Source organism: Penicillium angulare (genome assembly GCF_028827245.1).
Source record: "Penicillium angulare strain IBT 27051 chromosome Unknown utg000003l_segment0_segment0, whole genome shotgun sequence".
NCBI lineage: Eukaryota > Fungi > Ascomycota > Eurotiomycetes > Eurotiales > Aspergillaceae > Penicillium > Penicillium angulare.
Genome location: NW_026623162.1, coordinates 952,913 through 972,856, shown reverse-complemented (window position 1 = coordinate 972,856; position 19,944 = coordinate 952,913). Strand labels below are relative to the sequence as shown.

Below are 19,944 nucleotides of genomic sequence, written 5' to 3'. Positions count from 1 at the left end.
GGCCCCCTCGTTATGCTATGCCATGCCATCTTTTCCCTTGTCGGAGTCATTCTCTCTCCTTCTTTTGCATCTGCGTCCTCTTCCGCCTACCTAAAGTCTGAAATAATTATTGCAAATATGTTGCGCCGGAAGCCAACCGCTATCACAATTACCTCAGAAGATATCGCTGCTTTTGAAGAAGCAAGGCTCCGCCAGATGGAGGAAAACAAACACCCTGAGCATCGCAAAACCAACTCCAATTCCAAGTTTGACCCAAGCGATGAACTAAAACCGCTTCCTGGTGACAAGGCCAGAATCGTTCGATCCCGCGAAGAAAGAATTGGAATTGGTCGTCGGGGTTGATATCCAACTCCCTCCTTTGTGCCTTCAGCTACAACACAAACATAAGATAGCTCTCATCTTGGCTGCTCCTAATTTATGGTAGTCTCTTTCTTGCTGTCTGTCTTTCCGAAACTAGCCTACCCCGTGGGTGGGAAAGAGTCATCTCAAATGAAATCCAACACGGAACCTAAACTACTACATCACAAGACAATTTTACACCTTGTCTGCATCAATATTGGGTGTCGACCAACCAAATTTCGTTATCTACTAGTAATTTACATGCTTCCGTCCCAGAGTCGAAATCTGAACTTCTCAAATGGACTGGCGAATGCTCTGAACATCGAATTTGATGATTATCGAAGAAGGGAGAGAACGATGAAGATGTATTCACACATTTTACCTGGAAAGAAATTGGATTTATCAAAAAGAACCACACTCCCAGCTTTGGTTATGGGTCTTATTTCTCTAAAGAAACAGATATTGGAAGTTCAGGATTGCCATGATGTACAAAATATGTCATATATTCAATCGTGATTTCAATCAGCAATGCCTTCATCATAGACCTTATCTGATCAAAATATTCATTTCCAATTCAATAGTCGTAATTTTTAGGCACCTGGCGTGTGCCCTGCGCTGCGGTGCCAGTAAATAGCAAAGAGATGACCTCGGGATGCTATAACAAGGGGGAATCAAGAAGCCGGATCAGATAAATCTGAACGTATCATCACTTGTACCAGGAGTGATTGGGGATGTAAAAGTATTAAGAATGTAAGACGGAGAGGCGAGGGTAGAGGGTATGAGGCAAGAGAGCTCCAGCCATTTCGAGTCATAAGCACAATCAAGAGAAGAGGCATCGGTTTATCCTCGTTGACGTTTAGCCATGTTGTCGGAACCAAGATCAACGGAATAGTTCCAAGGCCGCTTCAGGCCTTGTGGATCGTATACACTTGCCACACTTTGCTGCCAGTCTCGAGCGCTGAACACAACTGGAGGTGCCTGGAACTGTGGTGGAGAAACCGACTGATTCGGGGGCGCTGTGACCTTGGAATCATACTGCATAGAATACTGGGGATTTACCATGTTTGACATTGGTTGCGCTGGGTTGCTAATGGGTAATGGGGGAGAACTGGTGCTGACGGTAGATGGGTTGACGGAGAAGGCCATCTCCCATTGACTATAGTAGATATCGTATCAGCAAAATGATATCAAAGCAAAAACCCGAATAATGATGAACATACTTAATGATTCGGCTCGGGTCCCAGCTGCTCTCATCAACCAGAGGCTGGTCCAACGGATGGGTGGTCGGTGGGTTATGGGGAATCATTCCAAGAGACTGTAAATGAGAGGAGGTGTCGGACTTCGAATCTTCAGCACCAGCGGAAATCGGAGGGGTAACTGGATGCGTATTGGAACCCACTTTGGATTGAAGATGGCTTGGCACTTGATTAAGTTGCGGATGGTAATGCGCATCCATGGGAGGACTGGGCTGATAGTCATCTGAAGGACTCCCGTACGGGAAGCTTGGCTTGAGCTCAAAGGGCCTGTTAGTATCGGCGGAGAAAGCCATTCTTAACGATGTGATTTGAGCTTGAATCTCCGGCATGGGCCACGCTGTGGAGCATCGCTCGAGAATGCGCATGTGGCGGGTGAAGAACTCTCGGGCATCCGAGTTAAATTCAGGGAGCGGAGAAGTGATAGCAACCTGCAATTGTTAGAGAAAGCTGAGACGCTCAAGGTCATTTTCATGAGCACCTACCAGGTGAAGCATTGTACATGTGAGAATGCAATAAATAGCGAAGTTTATCCCTCGCTGCATGTACAACAATCCAGATAATCCAAATTTTTCGAGAATGGCCTCTTGTAGGCGACACATGTTTTTGGCTGATGAATAGCACAGGGAGAAATGCACTCTCCAGTCACCGCTGGCCACAACAACTTGAGATGCCAAGAGTTGTGGTCGATGAAGCAGAATGATTGCAAGGTGGCAATGAGAATGCATGTTGCCCACAAAATGGGAGGGAAGCCATGGAGGAGATCCATCGGGAGGATAGTTCACCTGAAGGTCTGGCGGTAAACTACGAAGCCAATCTGCAAAAAGTGGGTTCTTCTGTACAAAGCGAGGATCTGCTCCCCAGTCCTTTTGTTTCTTAACTTTGTGATAGACATCCGCAACCATTCGAATATGGTGTGCATTTCGAACAAAGTAAGCATATTGACGTGAGCGTTCCGTTTCGTAGGCATCCAAGCCTCTGATGTCTAAAGTTGGACGCATATCGACCGTTTGGGGGTCGACGCCATAGTCGGAGCGGCCTGAAGAAAGTCAGAAGTCCTGCTCTGCCCCACTGGAAGGAGATAATGAATGCAAAGGGGTTCAGTCTCACCTTGAGGTCCGCCAATCATAACTTCGACTACCATGAGAGCCTGCCAGATTCGAGTTTGAAGCAGACATTCGATCGGACTCAGATCACATGGTCTTCCTTCCGCATGACTACCATAATGCTCGTGAATGTCCAAGTCTTTGGCCATTGAGACAATTGTCTTCACAGTCTGCCAGGAGCGATAGTAATATCCCTTTTTCGGTAAAGATTCTCTAGCCTTGAGAAGAAGAAGCATAGCTTGGATTGTGCTCACACGCGGAACATCCATAAAGCTTGATTCATGCCCTGTTAAATAGCGGGATTGAATTGTCAGCAAGCCAAACAATGATATTTAATTAGGCTCATAATGCAACTGACTGTTGGCTAGAGCAAGCCACTGAGCGCCCTCCGCAGGTTCGTTTGATAACCGCCCAGCACAAGCAAATAGTGCTTCCAGTAGAAGTGGCGAAATAGAACGGCGATCATTTTGCCATTGATAGTATAGATGAGCGCGTGGTATAATAGGCAAATAAGGATGAATTTCATCGAAATAAATTCTGAAATATTCCATCACATCTTCTTCCGCGGGCATCAGTTCCGGTGGAATGCGGATCTTGGCACCAGCGCCCGTACTGAGTGGTGGTAATCTTTCTTCTATGTCATCCTGAACAGGAGCATCTGGCTCCGTGCGATCCGTTCTTTGTCGCCGGATATAGGGAGCTACGAATAGATCTGGGTTAGCGTTTTCGTCTTAGGGTCATCCAAGGGATATGACAAGATACCGATGCCTGATTCGTCAATCTTGAGTTCGCCTAATACCTCGCTGAGATTATCTGCCGTGGATGACTCCTGATCCACATAGGTTCCTCGATTTACGGTGCCAAGGGATGAAGTCTGGTGATCGGGATATATTGGTGATTGTTGGTAGGATTGAGGAGGAATGACCATGGGGGACGGTCGCATGTCGTTATACATCCCCGATTGACTTTGGGGGGTATGAACAAACTGGGGGTACATCCCCATCCCATCGTATGAAGGCAAAGATCCCACGGAAGCTTGGGTGCCTTCTCTATATGTTGGAGATACCGGAAATGAATGGTGAGAAGCCTCCGGAACAGAGTTACTTCCTGTCTCAATGGGGTCCATGGACCCCTCTGGGCCAAATTCCCCGTCTTGTCCAATTGTCGGAGGGACACAGACCAATTTCAGGCGCGTGCATGCTGAACATGGCCAGGTGTTTGTGGTGGCCGCATCGCATTTAATTTTTCGTTTTCGACAGCCATTACATGCCCGCATTACTGACTTGGGTTAATATAAAGAGATATTCCACCCAAAGACAATGCGCTTACCTTTTAGTCTCTTGTGCCGGTTATGCTCGTCAACGAATACATAATCTAGAAAAGGCTCGGGTCAATATCCATTCGGTGAGATTTTTGAGGATTGGGAATTTCAAGATAGCACATACTTTTTTGGCCTTCTCGTGGAGGGCCCGATGGAGGCGCAAATGAATAACCCTGCATCGTGAATGTGTAGGTTTGAGTTTAATCCCTTAGCCTTATATTTGGCCTTCAATATGCGCGTACTCCAGTTTTTTCTGTTTTCCTCGCCTTGGGTTGTAGGATTTTGTGGCGACCCGAACAAATGGGGGAGAAAAGAAAAGAATAAGAGAGCGGTGGTTGTGATTATCCGTAAGGACCGGCCACGGAATTCGGGAGGGAGGTTAAGCGGCGATTTAAGAACAAAGCCGCTGACTGGAGGTGACGATATCCTCTCGTTTAGATTCCGATCCAAGTATATAAGAGTGTTCTTAAAAACGAGGTGGTCGGCGATGCTGCAGATGTCGACCCCAAAGCCGAGTTTCCCAAAGACTACCCGCAAGTTGCGACGGCTTCCACACAGCCAAATTCGGGGCCCAACAGGAGATGAGGGCGCTTGTCAGAACCCAGACACGTCGCCTAAGGTAAATGGGATGTATACTTGGAACAGGGATGCGGAGAGCTAGGAATAATTGTTCAAATTAGATACCGAGTCATGCGATCGCATCATGGAGACCCGCCGAGGTTGTATTGTTCCGGATTCGGGCGTCCAGATGGGGAGATTAGAACAGAATCAAGCTCACAACGGACATGCGCAGGGCATCATGAAGCATTAAGGTGGAGACATCAGGGGCGCATTCGAACGAGGGAGGGGGAAAACAGATTGAAAAAGGGCGGAGAGAGAAGCTGAGAGGGGTGCCAAGGTGGTGATGAGCATCCAATAGCGCCCGCACAGTGGGTTCGGTCGGTGGAGGAGGCGGGCGATCCGGATTGTCTCCTGAAGTTACGACGTAATTGAATTTTTGGTATTGGTGTGGAAATGTGTAATACAAAAGTGAGAGAATTAGGTTTTTTTTTTATTTTGACTTTGATTATGACCATGTTAGAAACCTCTGAAATCCCCAGTTCTGTGGGATTTATGCAAAAAGAAGAAGAAGACACTCGGGGGAATAGAAGGTGTAAACCTCGGGGAGTTTTTCTTGCAAGACGATCATCCTATGGGGCTTCTAGAATAATTAATTATTTTATTATTTTATTTTATTTACTGTTTGGTCGATGCACCTTAACACCGGAATGTATGTAATGATCTATAAGCAATAATAGAATCCATTATGATCCATGTAAGTATCCTGCTTCAAGTTCTAGTTTTACTTTTAATCTATAAATTATACGCCTGGGCACGTCTATATATATCGATCATCTACTCCATATATTATACAATAGTCCCACCTACACCGTCCTCGGGAGTGCTCGAGCTCCCCCAAAGCCCCATAATGAACCTATAGTATCCATTATTCTCGCGTGGTTCAATTTATCCAGAAACTCAAAGAATCAAGATATTACCCAGCCTTTTTAACCTTCTTCCAGTGATAGCCCCGCAACTCCGGAAAACCTACAATACAGTAGATCCGTTTGTAGCCCATTCTCCAAGAGAATCAAGACCTATAATCAATTACCATGTACTCCGTAGACATGCAGGGCCTTCTTTTACTCCGAAATGTCCTGATTTCACTAGGGGAGCAATCGGATTGCTTTGTCTCTAGACACAAGCGGTGAACTTCCGAGGCTATCAAAAAGCTATGATGCTTTTTTCCTATCCACATTTGAACCTGAAACCGCCGTGTTTTACTTTTCCTCTCTAGCCTGACGTCCCGGAGGAGACTTGTAGGCCCGAAGAAATTTCTTTCTTTTCCCCTGCTATCCCCCCTTCAAACACTAGACGGACAAAAATACAGTGGTCAAACAAGCTAAGGAGTGGGACCATAACCCGTGAGAGTTCTGGAAGACCACGCTGGAACCGCCATGGTTACAAAATAGGTTTTGTTGGGTGGAGTCTATTCCTGAAAAAAAAAAGGCCATGCAAACCAGAGATTCGTTTCTTGCGGAACTGATCGACTTGGCAACTTTGTTGTGGGAAGGCCAAATCATTCATACGTGATTTTCAAACCCTTTGAGTGTCGATCCCACCCACTTCTCCGAAATCCTATGAACGGTGGTCCGAGAGTTTGATTTAAAGCAAAAACCCCAAGGTTGAATGAATTCATAGAACCTAAAGATGGCCTGTTGGGAATTGACCGAGGTATAATCAACCAGTGGAGAACCCTACAGGGTACGGAGTAGAGAGAGGGCATAACCTCCAGGGCTGCAGGTGTTATGTCCACAGCTGGGCAGCTGCAGATTATCCCGTACAGCAGAATTACCGATTATAAATTACACCCTGAAAATTACCGTCCAAGAAGGGAAAAGCGTCTCTTCCCAGATAGGAAATACACCGAGGATCTACCGGCGCACGTGAGGACCTTCTTTCCCACGATAAGATCTTTATCCTTATCTCGTCATGGAAACCTGCAATGGTTATGCTTCATTTACTCTTGATTCATAAACATCACAATACACATATTAGCCATGGCGGAAATGCAGAATGAAAACCCTACGATCCTCAACCTCGCAGATCTCCCCACAAGGAGTCGTTCTGCTGTGAAAACAAACGATCAACCCTCCGGCATATTTGCCGCAGTACCCAACCCCGCCGACTTTCTCTCGTCCGATTCAGAAGACGACGATCTTCTTGAAGAGCCGATTGACGAACAGGAAATCTACGGTAAGCCCCCTCTTACAATACCTACGCCTTTTGATTGTAAATAGACCGAATATCTAATACATGTGTCATTCGCCTCTGTAGATTTGATCAAGTCAATTTCGGATCCTGAACACCCGTTATCGTTGGGAGAGTTGGCTGTGGTATCCCTGCCAGACATATTCATCAAGCCGACCCTGGCCAATGTCCCAGAATCGCCTCTTCAAACAGTTACAGTCCTCATCACACCAACAATCACCCATTGCAGTCTCGCCACTGTCATTGGCCTTGGGGTGCGGGTTCGGTTAGAGCAGTCTCTCCCGCCCCGCTTCCGGATTGATGTGCGTATTAAGGAAGGAACACATAGTACGGGAGACGAGGTGAACAAGCAGCTTGGCGATAAAGAAAGAGTTGCTGCTGCCTTGGAAAATGGTGCGCTTATGCAGGTCATTGCTAAGATGATGGAAACTTGCCAATGAGAATCTTTTGCCTTGGGGTTTCTCCTCAACGTACGAACGCACCTGCGCATGACTACTGTATAACACTATACTACGGCTACAAAATGGGGGGCAGAAACGAGCTCCCGAGAAACCCTGTCGTATCACCCTACAAGGCTATACGCATCTATACCCAATGAGATAGCTTGCCAATATCATAATGACTTGTATATTTCTTTTTTTAAAAAACAACAGAAACACAACAACATCAGCGTATTAAAGTTACAAAGACACAGCTCGCCAAATAATCAATTGATGACTCCGTAGGCCCAGAACCTCGCGCCCCAAAGTACATTTATTTATCTTCGTTCAATAATATTGACTCTTCATAGGGCGAAAGTTAACGATTATGAATCCAGAACGCCACTCTCCTTTAGCCCCTTCCAAAGCTCCGGCTCCAAGAACTTGCTGACGGTCACGTCTTCCGCCAGTCCCTTGCGCCGCCTCGTCTTCAGAACGAAGTCTCGCGCAGTAGCCATAGCGCCTGCCATCTCCAGTGGTTTCAACTTGACATCACGATCAAGTGGATCACCGGGAACCACACTCCATTTATCGAATGCGAGATTAACAGAGGCTTGACCTTGGGTATGGATACGAAGATCAGTCTCAAAGCCAAATGAGTCAATCACGGGGATAAGTCCTCGAACAGAGTAGAGGGGGGTTCCGGCAATGGGCCCATCGGACAAGACGTGGCCTCGTCGACGAGATAAAACAGTATACACCGAAGCCACTGCATCGGCAGGGCCGGTCATAGTGCAAGAGTATATCGGTTCCATGAGTCGGGGTGAAGCCATCAAGAATGATGAGTACACTGCCCGACGAGCAGTGGGGATGATTTGGCCACCACCGCGATAGATGGCTTGATCCGCAAGCGACACATCCGTGAGCTTGAATTTTGTATTTCGGATGGCTGATGAATAATAGCATTAGTATTTTCGTTTCATTTAATTTCATAAAGGGATAAATGGAGCATAGGAATAACTTACGTTCTTCACACAGTGGACCCTCTCTTGTACCCCAGCTAAAACCTTGTGTGATAGAGTCCCGGACGGTCCCTAGAAGCTTCTTGTCCACTTGTGAAGGCAAGGTGTCATCCTGGAGAATATTGGGTCCCATCTCATCAGGCCCAAAAGCCCAGATGCTGCGAGCTGCGAGCTTATCCCAATCATAATGATCCTCAAAGTAGCGAGCAACCTTGCGAATGGGGTCCTTGATATTAACCTTGCCGCTTTCGATATCTTCGGCAATTCCATCATCCAAGGGCTCTGCGATCATAGTGATCTTGTTCTTCTTGTTAGGGGTAATCGAGTAACACATCATGGCAGATGTTTCAACTACCGTCTCACAGAAACGTGTGACCGGATCAGAGACCTTAATCTCCATCTCCGAGTACAATCGTCGGAGATCATGAAGCACACAATCCATGTAAAGCTCTCCTGTACCAAGAATAACGTGTTCACCGGATTCCTCAACCTTAGTAGAGATTAAGGGGTAACTCTTGTTGACCTTGCGCAATCCATCCAGCATCTTCGGTAATTCAGACGGGTTGACTGGCTCTACCGCAACCTTGAAAACCGATTCTGTCATATGCCTGATGGGCCGGAAAATGTGGGCTTCTTCGTCATCTTCCAGTTTGAGAGGGACCAATGTTGCGGTTTTCACAATGGAGTTATCTACGCCACCAAGAAGAACCCAGTTACCAGCAGGGACGCCATCCGTAGAGATTTGGTAGGCGGTTTCTGCAATAAAAGTGTCTGAGATGGTAGCAACAACCATGTCTTCTTCATCCTCGGGGGTGTAGCCCTCGCCAAGGACACGAACTTGTTGACCGGGCCGGGCAGTACCACTCAAAATCCTTCCAAAGGAGAAGAACCCTGTAGCATCAGTGGTACCGAAGAGCTTTGTGACGTGAATCACCAGAGGGCCATCCTGATCACAAGTAGCTATGGAGGAGGCAATCTTCGAGTCTAGCGGACCAGTGTAATACCGCTGCAATGACCTTGTAGCTCCATCTACGGGAGAAGGAACATGCTGTACGACCATGTCCACAAAGCCGGTAGGGGGACCAAAGAACTGCTCGCAAACAAGGCTCAGCAGCTCCTTCGCATCGGTCTTCAATTGCGATGGCTTTAGACTGACGCCCACACTGGAAAGAGTTTCCTTAAGATCTTCGGGACTCTCGCTAAGTGTATGAGAGTAGAGCTTGTAAATTGGCTCCAAGACAAACTTGACGAAAGATCGTCTGGCGTTCTCCTCCACGCCTTTGCGAGTGAACTTTCGGCTGCGAGGATTGTAGAAGATGTCTCCCCAAAGTCGAGCAGCAAACTCAGTGGAGTCAAGACGAGGATAGGTATCCGCGTACATGCGGGCAAATGATTGGAGAGTGAAGCACCAGTTCATTGAGCTGGAAGCAAAAGCAACATTGCCCTTTTCAGGACTTACACGGCGTTTCTCCCCTTGACCTGGTAAAACGTTCTCAATGACAGTATTGACCTCTTCAATGACATGTTTTAATTTGAAGTAGGCATCATTTGGCGGCAGCTTGAGCTCTAGGATGAGGCGATCCATTTTATTGACAATCAAGGTTAGGGGAAGGTCCTCCAACACGGCATGCTTGATAATTTGCTCCGTGTTTGCCTGAACTCCCTCCACAATGTCGACGACCAGAACCACACCATCGGCAAGGCGGATCGAGGCAGCAACCTCATCTACAAAGTTCACATGACCTGGAGTATCAATGATGTTGAGGAGATGAGACTTGCCCTTGGTTCCTGGAAGAACCAAGCTCATCGGTGCCGCCTTGATCGAGAGTCCTCGCTCTCTTTCCAGAAAATGCACATCTGTATATCGGAGCTGTTCCTCCTTGCGCTTGCCGATCCGCTTTTGCAACCTCTCTGATAGATCATGAGTCTGTTTCACCAGCATGTCCATAAAAGCGGTCTTGCCATGGTGCAAATGGCCCACGATCGCGACATTTCTGATTTGCTCTGGGAAATTGAGGAGATCAGACATAAACTCCCGGGAGAAATAGACGGATGGAAGCTCAGTCTCCGAAAGGGCAAATTTCTTCTGTTGGACGGGCGCGATAATCGGCTGGGATAAAGGCTGCGCATCCTCCTCCTGGACCATAGTTTCGACATCTGTACCGTATACTTGCTGAGCGCTTGGGTAATATTGCTTGTCTTCGTGTAGAATAACGGCGTTTGAGGGTCCATCTATAGCGAAGCGAAGCATCCATGAGCGATTGCGACCAAAAAAGGGAGATTTTTTATTTCAATTGAAAACCAGCATCGTTGCGCGTGGAAACCTACCATCGACCTCCATTAATTGCTGATCATTGATCTCCACATCATCTTGTTCCTCCTCGTCATCGAAAGCATCATCGAACTTGAATGCATGAGGGACCTGGTCCTGCTGTTCCTCATCCGACTCGGCCTCGCCGATGTAGTTACCGAACCTGCAGTTTGCGAGTTAACCAAGAACATAAAGGAGGAAGGAGAAGATGGAAAATAAAATTAAAATAAAGGCCAGGATAAACATACTCGTCATAGAGGTCATCCATGATGGTCAGAAATAATTGGAAACGGGATTGACGCGCAAACTAGATCCGCAGCGCCCGAGCTAATGCTGGCGTGACGCCGGAGAAAGAGTTGAACTTTGAATCATCAACTTTCACTTGGTCCGAGCGTCGCAATACTCCCGCCTACACCGTACAGCTCCTCATTCCCCACTCTTTATGTTAGCCCCTCCATGTTCTTTAACTCGCCTCTTTGACTCTACCTCCTTTTCTCCTTTTCTTCATTCTTCTTTTTGAGATTACAGTCATTTCGTCCTTTACCGTCCATCAAAATGTCTTCCCTTCCCCCCGTTTACATCGTTTCCACCGCCCGTACCCCCGTGGGCTCATTCCTTGGGTATGTACACTTCCCCTACACCCAAAGCCCTCAATTGGTGCAGTTTTTGCTAATGTCATTGGCTTTAAATAGTTCTCTTTCCAGCCTCACTGCTCCTCAGCTTGGTTCCCATGCCATTAAGGGTAAGCCCGCCCCCCTAGACTTCAAAAGAAAATCTACATACTATAGACCACGAACTTTCTCTGGTCTTGAAAATGCTAACCAGCAACAATAACAGCCGCCGTCGAGCGTGCCGAGGGTGTCAATGCCTCCGATATTGAGGAGGTCTTCTTCGGAAATGTCCTGTCTGCTGGGTACGGACCTCTACTTGAGCTATGTTCCTTGATTAATCATTTATGTTGACTTTCTCCCTAGTGTTGGCCAGAACCCTGCTAGACAGTGCTCCATTGGTGCTGGTCTCCCCGACTCGACGGTCTGCACTACCGTGAACAAAGTCTGTGCTTCCGGCTTGAAGGCCGTCATTCTTGGTGCCCAGACCATTATGACTGGTAACGCCGATATCGTTGTCGCCGGTGGTACCGAGTCCATGTCCAACACTCCTCACTACCTCCCCAACCTCCGTACCGGTGCCAAGTATGGAAACCAGAGCCTCGTTGATGGAATCATGAAGGATGGTCTTCAGGATGCCTACGGCAAGCAGGAGCTCATGGGTCTCCAGGCTGAGGAGTGTGCTCAGGACCATGAGTTCAACCGCCAGCAGCAGGATGAGTATGCCATTCGCACCTACGAGAAGGCTCAGGCTGCCCAGAAGGCCGGTGTGTTCGATTATGAAATTGCTCCCATTGAGATCCCCGGCTTCCGTGGCAAGCCCGGCGTCACCGTGTCACAGGACGACGAGCCCAAGAACGTAAGTCATTCCTGATTCGAATTTCGGATGCAAGTGCTCGGATGCTAATATGATATGGTGGGAATAGCTCAACCCTGATAAGCTTCGCAACATGAAACCTGCCTTCATTCCCGGAAGCGGTACCGTGACTGCTCCCAACTCGTCCCCTCTCAACGATGGTGCCGCCGCTGTTGTCCTAGTTTCCGAGGCCAAGGTCAAGGAGCTCGGCCTCAAGCCCATTGCCAAGATCTGCGGATGGGGTGATGCTGAGCAGCAGCCTAGCAAGTTCACTACTGCTCCCGCTTTGGCCATTCCCAAGGCTCTCAAGCACGCTGGCGTGACCCAGGAGTCTATTGATGCCTTCGAGATCAACGAGGCCTTCAGTGTTGTTGCCCTTGCTAACATGAAGATTCTCGGTCTCTCCGAGGATAAGGTCAACATCCACGGTGGTGCCGTCGCTATTGGCCACCCTCTGGGTGCCAGTGGTGCCCGTATCCTGGCTACCCTGATTGGTGTCCTGAAGGCTAAGCAGGGCAAGCTTGGCTGCATTGGCATTTGCAATGGTGGCGGTGGTGCCAGTGCTCTGGTGATCGAGTCTCTGCTCTAAGACACTCTCTTTTTACTTAATGATGTACGGATATGACATGACTATTTGACATAGCAAAATACCGATAAAAGGGCCATTGAAGATATATTTTGGCAACAAGGAATTTATTTATTTACTACCAAATCATGATTGAAACGAATTTTGTAATCGTATCATACTGTCTATAATTGTACCAGATAAGGATACCGATAATTTGATCGCTCAATGTCTAATGGAGTGAAATAATGGAAACAGTAGGCAATTAGAGATGTAAGTCTCCTCTCCTTTTTAGGCAAACGCCCCAACAAATGCCATCAGCAGAGCCCCACAGGCAACTGATATACACGCCTCTACCCGTCGTTTTCCTTTAAGAGTTTCGTAGCTTGGTTCGCTCAAGAAGTCTTCTGCTAGAAGCTCTACAAGACCGGCGAAAAGCAGAAGACCACTGCTGATTGCGTTGGTAATGCCAACCATGAGCAAGCCCGTGGTACTTGCTGGGTCATAGAGGTTGTGTAAGACTAGGCCAATTGCCTGGCCGATTGGAGTTGTTGCTCCGTATGCCAATGACATTAGCCAAGGCTTTGCAGAGGAAGGAGAGAAGAGATCAGGAATTAGCGAGGCAATGCGTGACCCAAGGGCAAAACCTTCAAAGGTTTGATGGAAACTGATAGCAATAAGAAGGACAACGAAGGAGGTCCCGGTCGCGACACTGAGAGCCATGCCAATGAAGATACTGTGAAAAAGAATACCAGCCTCCAAAAGTAGACACTGTAGAAGCTGGCGCTGAGGGTTCTGTAGCGGGATCTCCGTCGCGGACGGTTGTCGAAAGTGGCCTTGAATATGTGGCCGTGGATGGAGATGTTGAGAATCTGGTCGTGGTACTTCACTCGAAGATACATCGAGGCCATCGATTTCCGCATCATCGTCGTCTTCTTCCTTGTCGGGTTGAGACTCAGCCGAGCGTCGGGGCCTTGACCTATAGACAGAGCTAGAAGCTTGCTCGTCAATCTCGGTCTGATCAGTTTGAGGAAGACCGCTTAAAAGAATGTTGGTAGGGGTCCCTTGTGCTTCTAATTGAGAGTAATCCGCGGCATCGTCCTCAAATTCGCTCATGAATTCGTGACCGAGATTACCAAGCAAGGTGTCGTAGTCATTGCTGTGCACATGCTTTGCACCTTTCATGGCGAAGAACATTTCCACCAAAACAACAGCGAATACTGATATCATGGCCACGAATCCAGCCATGGCGCGATACGTGTGACTCCAGAACCGGGGGAGACAGGGGTCTGTTAAGGACACAAATGCGGTGGGAAGCAAGTGTACAAATGCTGTCGCGATCAAAACACCTGTGCCAAAATGCCTGGAGATGAATAGGAAATGCCGTGGGATCGGAAGGCGGGGAAATCGACGGGCAAGAACCGGGAACGAGCATGCTTGAGGAGAGGGAGATTGTTAATGATCCAGCATTATACTAGGGAGATCAAGACGGGCATACCCAATGTACTAAGTCCCAATATGAGGAAGAGTGCCATGACATGCAAAGATGTATTGTAAGACCCCCGCTCCTGGGAGCCACAGGAGGGTGTGTCTTCTTGTGCTGAAGCTCCTGCACCATCTCGTCGTTGAAGCTCGGCCCTCAGGAGAGACTCGGGGATTTCGGAGACGAGAGAAAGAGCACGTTTGAAATCTATGAGCGCAAAATTAGGAACAGAGTTAGTTCTTACCAAGCTGCCAGCAAAAAGGGTTGGCGAATACTTACCTAGGGATCTTTCATCGGTAATCTGCCATGTATGGGCATCGTGCATGATTGAGGACTAGATGCGGCCAGGTTACGGCCACATCTCCTAACGATTAATGGAAGATTCAGAATCGACTTCCGGGGCCGTGAGATTCAGAGTATATGCTTAAAATTTCCCTATGCAATTGAACTAAGTGAGGAAAGTTCCAGATGCCCTCGAATGTTGTTTAGAACATTGGTAGATCTCGGGGCCGGGGAAGCATTGTAAAGTCGAGGTTCCGATGAAGGAACTCGGGCCACCCGACGGTTACAATCTTATCTCGGAGCCTGAGTAACTCCGCAATCCCATGGCCACCGGGGAACCATATGTAGCGGCCACAGGAAATACAGTAACAATCCTATAGACCCTGGATTATATAGGCCGGATATCATAAAGTAAGCTTCAAGCCTACATATGTACTATCTTAAGAAGATATAATCTTTCTTCTTCTTTTGAAATCAGCTTCCTAGTATAATATAACCTATGTACGTAAGATATTTCTCTCTGTATCTTTTCATTGCACATGTGGTCTTTCCACTTGTTTTTCTATCCATGTAGGGCTTCAAGCAGTACCGATAGCGGTGTACTAGGTGGTAGAGGTTAATACAATAGGACCAAGTGGGTTTTTTCCAGCTGGCCGTTATGGTCCCCCGTACATGCATGACCTGCAGAAGGCCCTCAAGTGACTTCGAATAGACCCATGTACAAATACGGATGTACAGAGCTGAATAAAACAGTAGAAAATGGTTTGGAATGGAGTGTATGTTCATTTAATATGTTCAATAAAAAAGAAGCAAAAATATATTCTATCTGCTGTGCAGTTTGGTCCAGCCGCTTTTCCCCTTCTCCAGCCGCACGGTATTAGACGGCTGATTGGGAGGTTGCTCTTCCTTGAGATCGGATGGCTTTGATGAATTGGGCGTGCTACTCCCCTGGGCTGATGGTTGTTGATCAGTCTTCGGAGTCCCATCATCCCACTCCTGTTCTTCTAGAAGCTCCCATTCCGCGCTGGCCATTTCACCAAGAAGACTGGCCTTGAGTTGATCTGCAATCTTGGTTGGGGTGGCTAGTTTCCACGTCCGCATAAAATCTGATCCCTCAGATGCAGCCAGAAATGAATGTACAGTGCCGTGTGAATAGTGGCCAAGCATGGGGAACGACTTCGTGCGGTTAATCGTAGTTTGAGGAGTATCTTTGGTGGGTTTTATCTTAGCCTGGGTGTCTCGACCAGCGAACGCGCGCATTAAGTTGGATGCTGGAGCTGGCGGGGCAATTAATAATGTAAACATATTTTTCCCGATGTCGCAGACATCTTCCCATTTATCGAACACCCGGTTGATTCCTTGGGTCCGACACAGCCATGCGACATCCCATGCGAGGAGAGTGGCTCCCTCCAGGAAGAGCGAGTATGTCGCAGGGTCCTCTTTTGCTAGACGTGGGAGGGCTTTATCGATGAACAGTGGTCTTGGGCGTGGTTGCGCGTGTGTATCTAATGATCGATGGACTGCTAGGGCAGATGATGGCCGAGGGATACGAATTCCGCCAGTAGCCTCAGAAGAGTTGTATGAGGCAGCAGGTGTAAAAATCGTTGGATTGGGGTAATTTCGATGAGGTAAAATTATTTCAGCGGGGAGTCTTAGAGAAAGATAGTGTGAAACGAGGACGAGGAGATGAGCAATATTGGATAGAGATGTCGAAATGTGAGCTGGCGTGGAACCTAAGTGGCCGTTAGTACACCGGAATATATAAAAATGTAGAATATGGTAAGCTTTCCATTCATATCGAGCAAGTCCAAGATTGCTAGGCCCCCAAGGACGTAATTTTGACGAGCGTCAGCTTTTCTTGCTGTTTTCAGCCGTAAGCCATATAAATGGGCGACTTCCCGACACAGGAAGATCCGGGCTTCAGCTGTTTTACTATGCAAAGTATGCCAGAGATGCTCGGTTCTCTTAGTGGTGTTTTGGATGCTTATCAAAATTGCAGCCTCCCGCTCCCCAAGCTGATAATGGGCCGACTCTGAGTCGGAGCGTCTGCGAGCCAACCGTCTCCTGCGTTCCAAGATATCGGCTTTTCTAGCCTCGATTTCTTCTTTCAACGTCTTTGTATGCTGTCTCACAGTCTCCAACCTGGATGCTGAACTATTCTCTCGACTGGAGATGGTCTGGTGGACCCACCGCCGGGAGCCGTCATGATCGGCTTCTGAGGACCCGGTCTCTATTTTAGATCGCGGGGTCCTGGAGCGATCTGAGGAGACAGCAGACTCGATATGTTGTCCCAACGCTTCTTTTTCCAGAAGTATTTGGGTATATTCGAGACGTAACTGGTAAAGACGATTGCGGGCACATGTCGGACAAAGGATTGGCAAGCGGGAGTGAGTAGAAGTGCATGTTTGACAGCTCATCGCAGATGGTTGAGGATATTCAGTTGAATGGCCAATAATCGTATTCCATGGTGTGTCGTGGAAGCTACCAGCGCTACCGCCGAAACCCCTTATATGGATGGCGCTCAAGAAAGAGAGTGAAGGAGGATGGAGGTATCCAGCTTCCAGTACTCAGATGGTGGTGCACATGTGGGTATGCCGTCACCTGACGCCACCTAATTGCTCAGGTGTCCACTCGGGACTGTTTAACTAACTAACGTATTCGGTAAGCGAGTGACGCATGTAAGCGAGTGACGCACCTACCATACATTATCTATTTTAAATGCATTTTTCTTAACCAAAACGCCATTAAATTAATTTAACTAGCTAGCTTCTCTATCTGGGCATGTTTCTCTTCTATGTCCTGGCTTCCTACATATTCCACATCCTTGCTGGCCCTGCGTAGGTGGCTGTAAACCCTCTGAAACCTGCTCACGATAGGTATTGATACGGGCTACTTGGGCCTCAAATGGCTCCGTATGTAGCTCATGAACTTCTTGAACTGAGATATTGCCTTCGTAAGCTATCTGCCTAGTCGACTGAGTCTGCTTTTGCTTCTACTTCTTATTGGCGGCGCGTAATTCCTTAATTTCTTGTACTTGTAGAATATGACTTTGTATCTAGAGTTAGAAGCCTTTTATAAGCTAGTTTAATACATGATCTGACGGGCTAGGCGGACTATAAGACTATATACGAAGTAAAGCTTTAATCAATAAAGCCTGTCGACGTAGTTCTTTCTCTGTATAGGGAGTTTTTGGTGTAAAATTTCGGCTTGATTCGCTATCTTAGCTTGTCGGGGATATCGGGGTTTAAAGACAAATATTAAGCTTTAAGAGTATTTAATCGGGTGAAAAAGGTATTAAACTAGTTGCCCCGAAGCTATTTTTAATAGTATTAGGTTTAAAAGTCTTAATTTAAGCGTATAGATATATCTTAAGGAAATTAAGTTTATTGATATAGTTAATCCTGAGATGTATCTTTATTTCGATAAGCTGACTATATAAGCGCTTTAATACTATAAAACAGCTAATATCGAGAGATTGTAAAAGATGTGATAAATGTGTGGGTATATAAATTAGTATAATATCGTTTTTTTTATAGATTTTGTTAAACCTCGGGATTAAATAACTTCTGTGGCCGTCGAGTATTAAAAGTCGATACTAACCCTTTAACTGCGAAGAAGTCGACGGAATAAAGAGCTTTTTAAGCCAATGAAGACCGATTTTATTAGAAATCCAGCTATTTAGGCTTACTTCGAATCGCTAATTATCCGGGAAATTATCGAACTAAGATTCAATGAAAACCTTGCCTTTAAAAATTATGCACGGAGGTAAGACCTAACCTAAAGTATTTGTATATTTAATTGTAGTTACCCACTTACGATTTCCGGGTTGTAAAAGTGATCGCCGACCGTAGTATTTAGCTTTTATAATAACTTTCGTAGTCGCTGTTAATCCTATCGTAAAACCAGTCTCGTCAAAGTTATAAACGTCGTCGGGATCGATGCCGTATTGAAGTATAGTTTTTTGAATAAGATTAAACCATTCACCAATAATTTTTAGGTCTTCGTACTTCACACGTTTGTAATTATAGTGCCTCGAGAACCGGTTTGATAGTTCAGGATGCCTTTTCACGAAGTTATAAACCTATTTTTCCCCGACTGTTTGAATAGGGGTTGTTCCGCGAGCCTTAAGAAGAATATTCGCAGTTTCTTGTACAGTAGTCGGCCGGGGCGCTGCTCTACGATCATTAAGCGATAGGATCCATTTTCGAAGCGTTTCCTCTTCGATTTCTGTTAATTTATGTGAGTTGGCGCGTGAATTCGCGCGGTTTTGAACACCGCGGAGGCGGCGGCGAAGTGTCGGCTCCGACACATTAAAACGACGTGCTGCTTCACGAATAGTGCTGATTTCTTGGTTCTTTATAGCCTGAATAGCTAATAAGATCCTACCCTCTTGCTTGATTGAGTTTCTCGAGGTTTGGAGGCGAATTGGTAGCATAATGGGTGGTCGAATTAATTAAGTGCTAATTCATAGACGCGTTTTGGGCGGGGTGCGTCACTCGCTTACATGCGTCACTCGCTTACCGAATACGTTAACTTAAGTTAACAAGTTAGTTAACTAGGTCTGATCACCGGGCTCGCTTGAGTTACTGATAAGCTCCCCATGTTGATTTTCTCCAGATTCCATGATAATTGAATCGTGTTAATTGCCACGGCCCAGCATTTTTGTCATATTACCCTATCGCTGAAGCTTCGGAAAGAATGATGTCGTCTGTTGACACCCAAGACAATGCATCGCGTCCTCCTGTATTGAAGGAGTCCCAGCAGACGCGCAGCCCCGAGCCAATCGAACCAGTTATTGACACAGAAGACGCTCTAGTGAGCCATTTGACTCAGGATCTTCAACAATATGACTGGATTCAGTTGCAAGAGAAATACACCGACGCCATGGATGAGCATAGTCGAGCTGAAGAAAACATTCGTTCTGAGACGGCCAGGTTACTGGAGGTAAGAAGGGACATTCTGTATTTGTTGTTCACAATCTATTTGATCATTAAACATTATGTGTGAAGGCTTTTACAGCATGGTCTCAGACAGCCGTGTTGCAAGATGAGCAGCGGGCCTTAAAACGGTGAGAATGCCCACCTCAAATGCCAATATGTTTCATTTCTAACAAACCCGAAGATTCAAGACACAAATGCAGCATGTCCAGAATTCTGAAGTGAGCGTGGAAAATAAGAAAAAGCATTGTAAGACAAGAAAATCACCGATTCAGACCTCATCCCCGTTTTTTATACACTCAAAAGCTAACTCATGAGTTCTCATCAAGACATGGAAGTAGTCGAGGCATTTCAGAGTGCGCTTGCCCTGCTGAATGTACGTTGAGGGTTTGATGATTTACGACAAATATTTTAGGATTTTGCTTTGCCATGCAAACTCCAGCAGGCTTATGGAATACCCAATATGATTTAATCTGAAGCTGACCGAATGGGAGGATCATGCGTTGAATGGCTCTGTATTCCCTAATTTAAGATACCGCATGCACACGATTATGATGAATCCAATATTTGCCTCCATCAGATGATAATATCAAACATACAACCGAGACCCTCCTCGGGATAGCTGTCAATA

General features: G+C 46.7%; 8 protein-coding genes across 8 annotated transcripts; 4 read left to right on the top strand and 4 right to left on the bottom strand.

Moving 5' to 3' along the window:
* Positions 1–117: 117 nt before the first annotated feature.
* N7478_002581 (CDC26 family anaphase-promoting complex subunit) lies at positions 118–342 on the top strand (the record flags this gene model as incomplete). Its single annotated transcript, XM_056918795.1, has 1 exon — positions 118–342. One exon carries the CDS (start codon positions 118–120, stop codon positions 340–342), a length of 225 nt encoding a protein of 74 aa, XP_056781953.1.
* Positions 343–1,179: 837 nt separating this feature from the next.
* Positions 1,180–4,198, bottom strand: N7478_002580 (Zn(II)2Cys6 transcription factor; the record flags this gene model as incomplete). Its single annotated transcript, XM_056918794.1, has 8 exons — positions 1,180–1,495; positions 1,560–2,023; positions 2,078–2,631; positions 2,703–2,984; positions 3,057–3,398; positions 3,461–3,976; positions 4,028–4,072; positions 4,144–4,198. The coding sequence occupies 8 exons, from the start codon at positions 4,196–4,198 to the stop codon at positions 1,180–1,182; spliced, it is 2,574 nt and encodes an 857-aa protein (XP_056781952.1).
* A 2,421-nt stretch (positions 4,199–6,619) lies between these two features.
* On the top strand, positions 6,620–7,270 carry N7478_002579 (iron-sulfur cluster assembly protein CIA2; the record flags this gene model as incomplete). The annotated part of the gene is made up of 2 exons (XM_056918793.1): positions 6,620–6,815; positions 6,897–7,270. 2 exons carry the CDS (start codon positions 6,620–6,622, stop codon positions 7,268–7,270), a joined length of 570 nt encoding a protein of 189 aa, XP_056781951.1.
* Positions 7,271–7,635: 365 nt separating this feature from the next.
* On the bottom strand, positions 7,636–10,850 carry N7478_002578 (U5 snRNP component Snu114, putative; the record flags this gene model as incomplete). Its single annotated transcript, XM_056918792.1, has 4 exons — positions 7,636–8,198; positions 8,275–10,503; positions 10,600–10,745; positions 10,831–10,850. 4 exons carry the CDS (start codon positions 10,848–10,850, stop codon positions 7,636–7,638), a joined length of 2,958 nt encoding a protein of 985 aa, XP_056781950.1.
* A 287-nt stretch (positions 10,851–11,137) lies between these two features.
* erg10B (acetyl-CoA C-acetyltransferase) lies at positions 11,138–12,635 on the top strand (the record flags this gene model as incomplete). The annotated part of the gene is made up of 5 exons (XM_056918791.1): positions 11,138–11,202; positions 11,275–11,324; positions 11,420–11,495; positions 11,557–12,049; positions 12,117–12,635. 5 exons carry the CDS (start codon positions 11,138–11,140, stop codon positions 12,633–12,635), a joined length of 1,203 nt encoding a protein of 400 aa, XP_056781949.1.
* Positions 12,636–12,902: 267 nt separating this feature from the next.
* On the bottom strand, positions 12,903–14,419 carry N7478_002576 (putative ZIP family zinc transporter; the record flags this gene model as incomplete). The annotated part of the gene is made up of 2 exons (XM_056918790.1): positions 12,903–14,047; positions 14,110–14,419. 2 exons carry the CDS (start codon positions 14,417–14,419, stop codon positions 12,903–12,905), a joined length of 1,455 nt encoding a protein of 484 aa, XP_056781948.1.
* A 779-nt stretch (positions 14,420–15,198) lies between these two features.
* N7478_002575 (Atg14 domain-containing protein) lies at positions 15,199–16,793 on the bottom strand (the record flags this gene model as incomplete). Its single annotated transcript, XM_056918789.1, has 2 exons — positions 15,199–16,109; positions 16,130–16,793. The coding sequence occupies 2 exons, from the start codon at positions 16,791–16,793 to the stop codon at positions 15,199–15,201; spliced, it is 1,575 nt and encodes a 524-aa protein (XP_056781947.1).
* A 2,281-nt stretch (positions 16,794–19,074) lies between these two features.
* Positions 19,075–19,689, top strand: N7478_002574 (uncharacterized protein; the record flags this gene model as incomplete). Its single annotated transcript, XM_056918788.1, has 4 exons — positions 19,075–19,320; positions 19,386–19,444; positions 19,498–19,562; positions 19,643–19,689. Coding segments are annotated over 4 exons (417 nt in total), but the record flags the coding sequence as incomplete, so codon positions are not given.
* Positions 19,690–19,944: the final 255 nt, after the last annotated feature.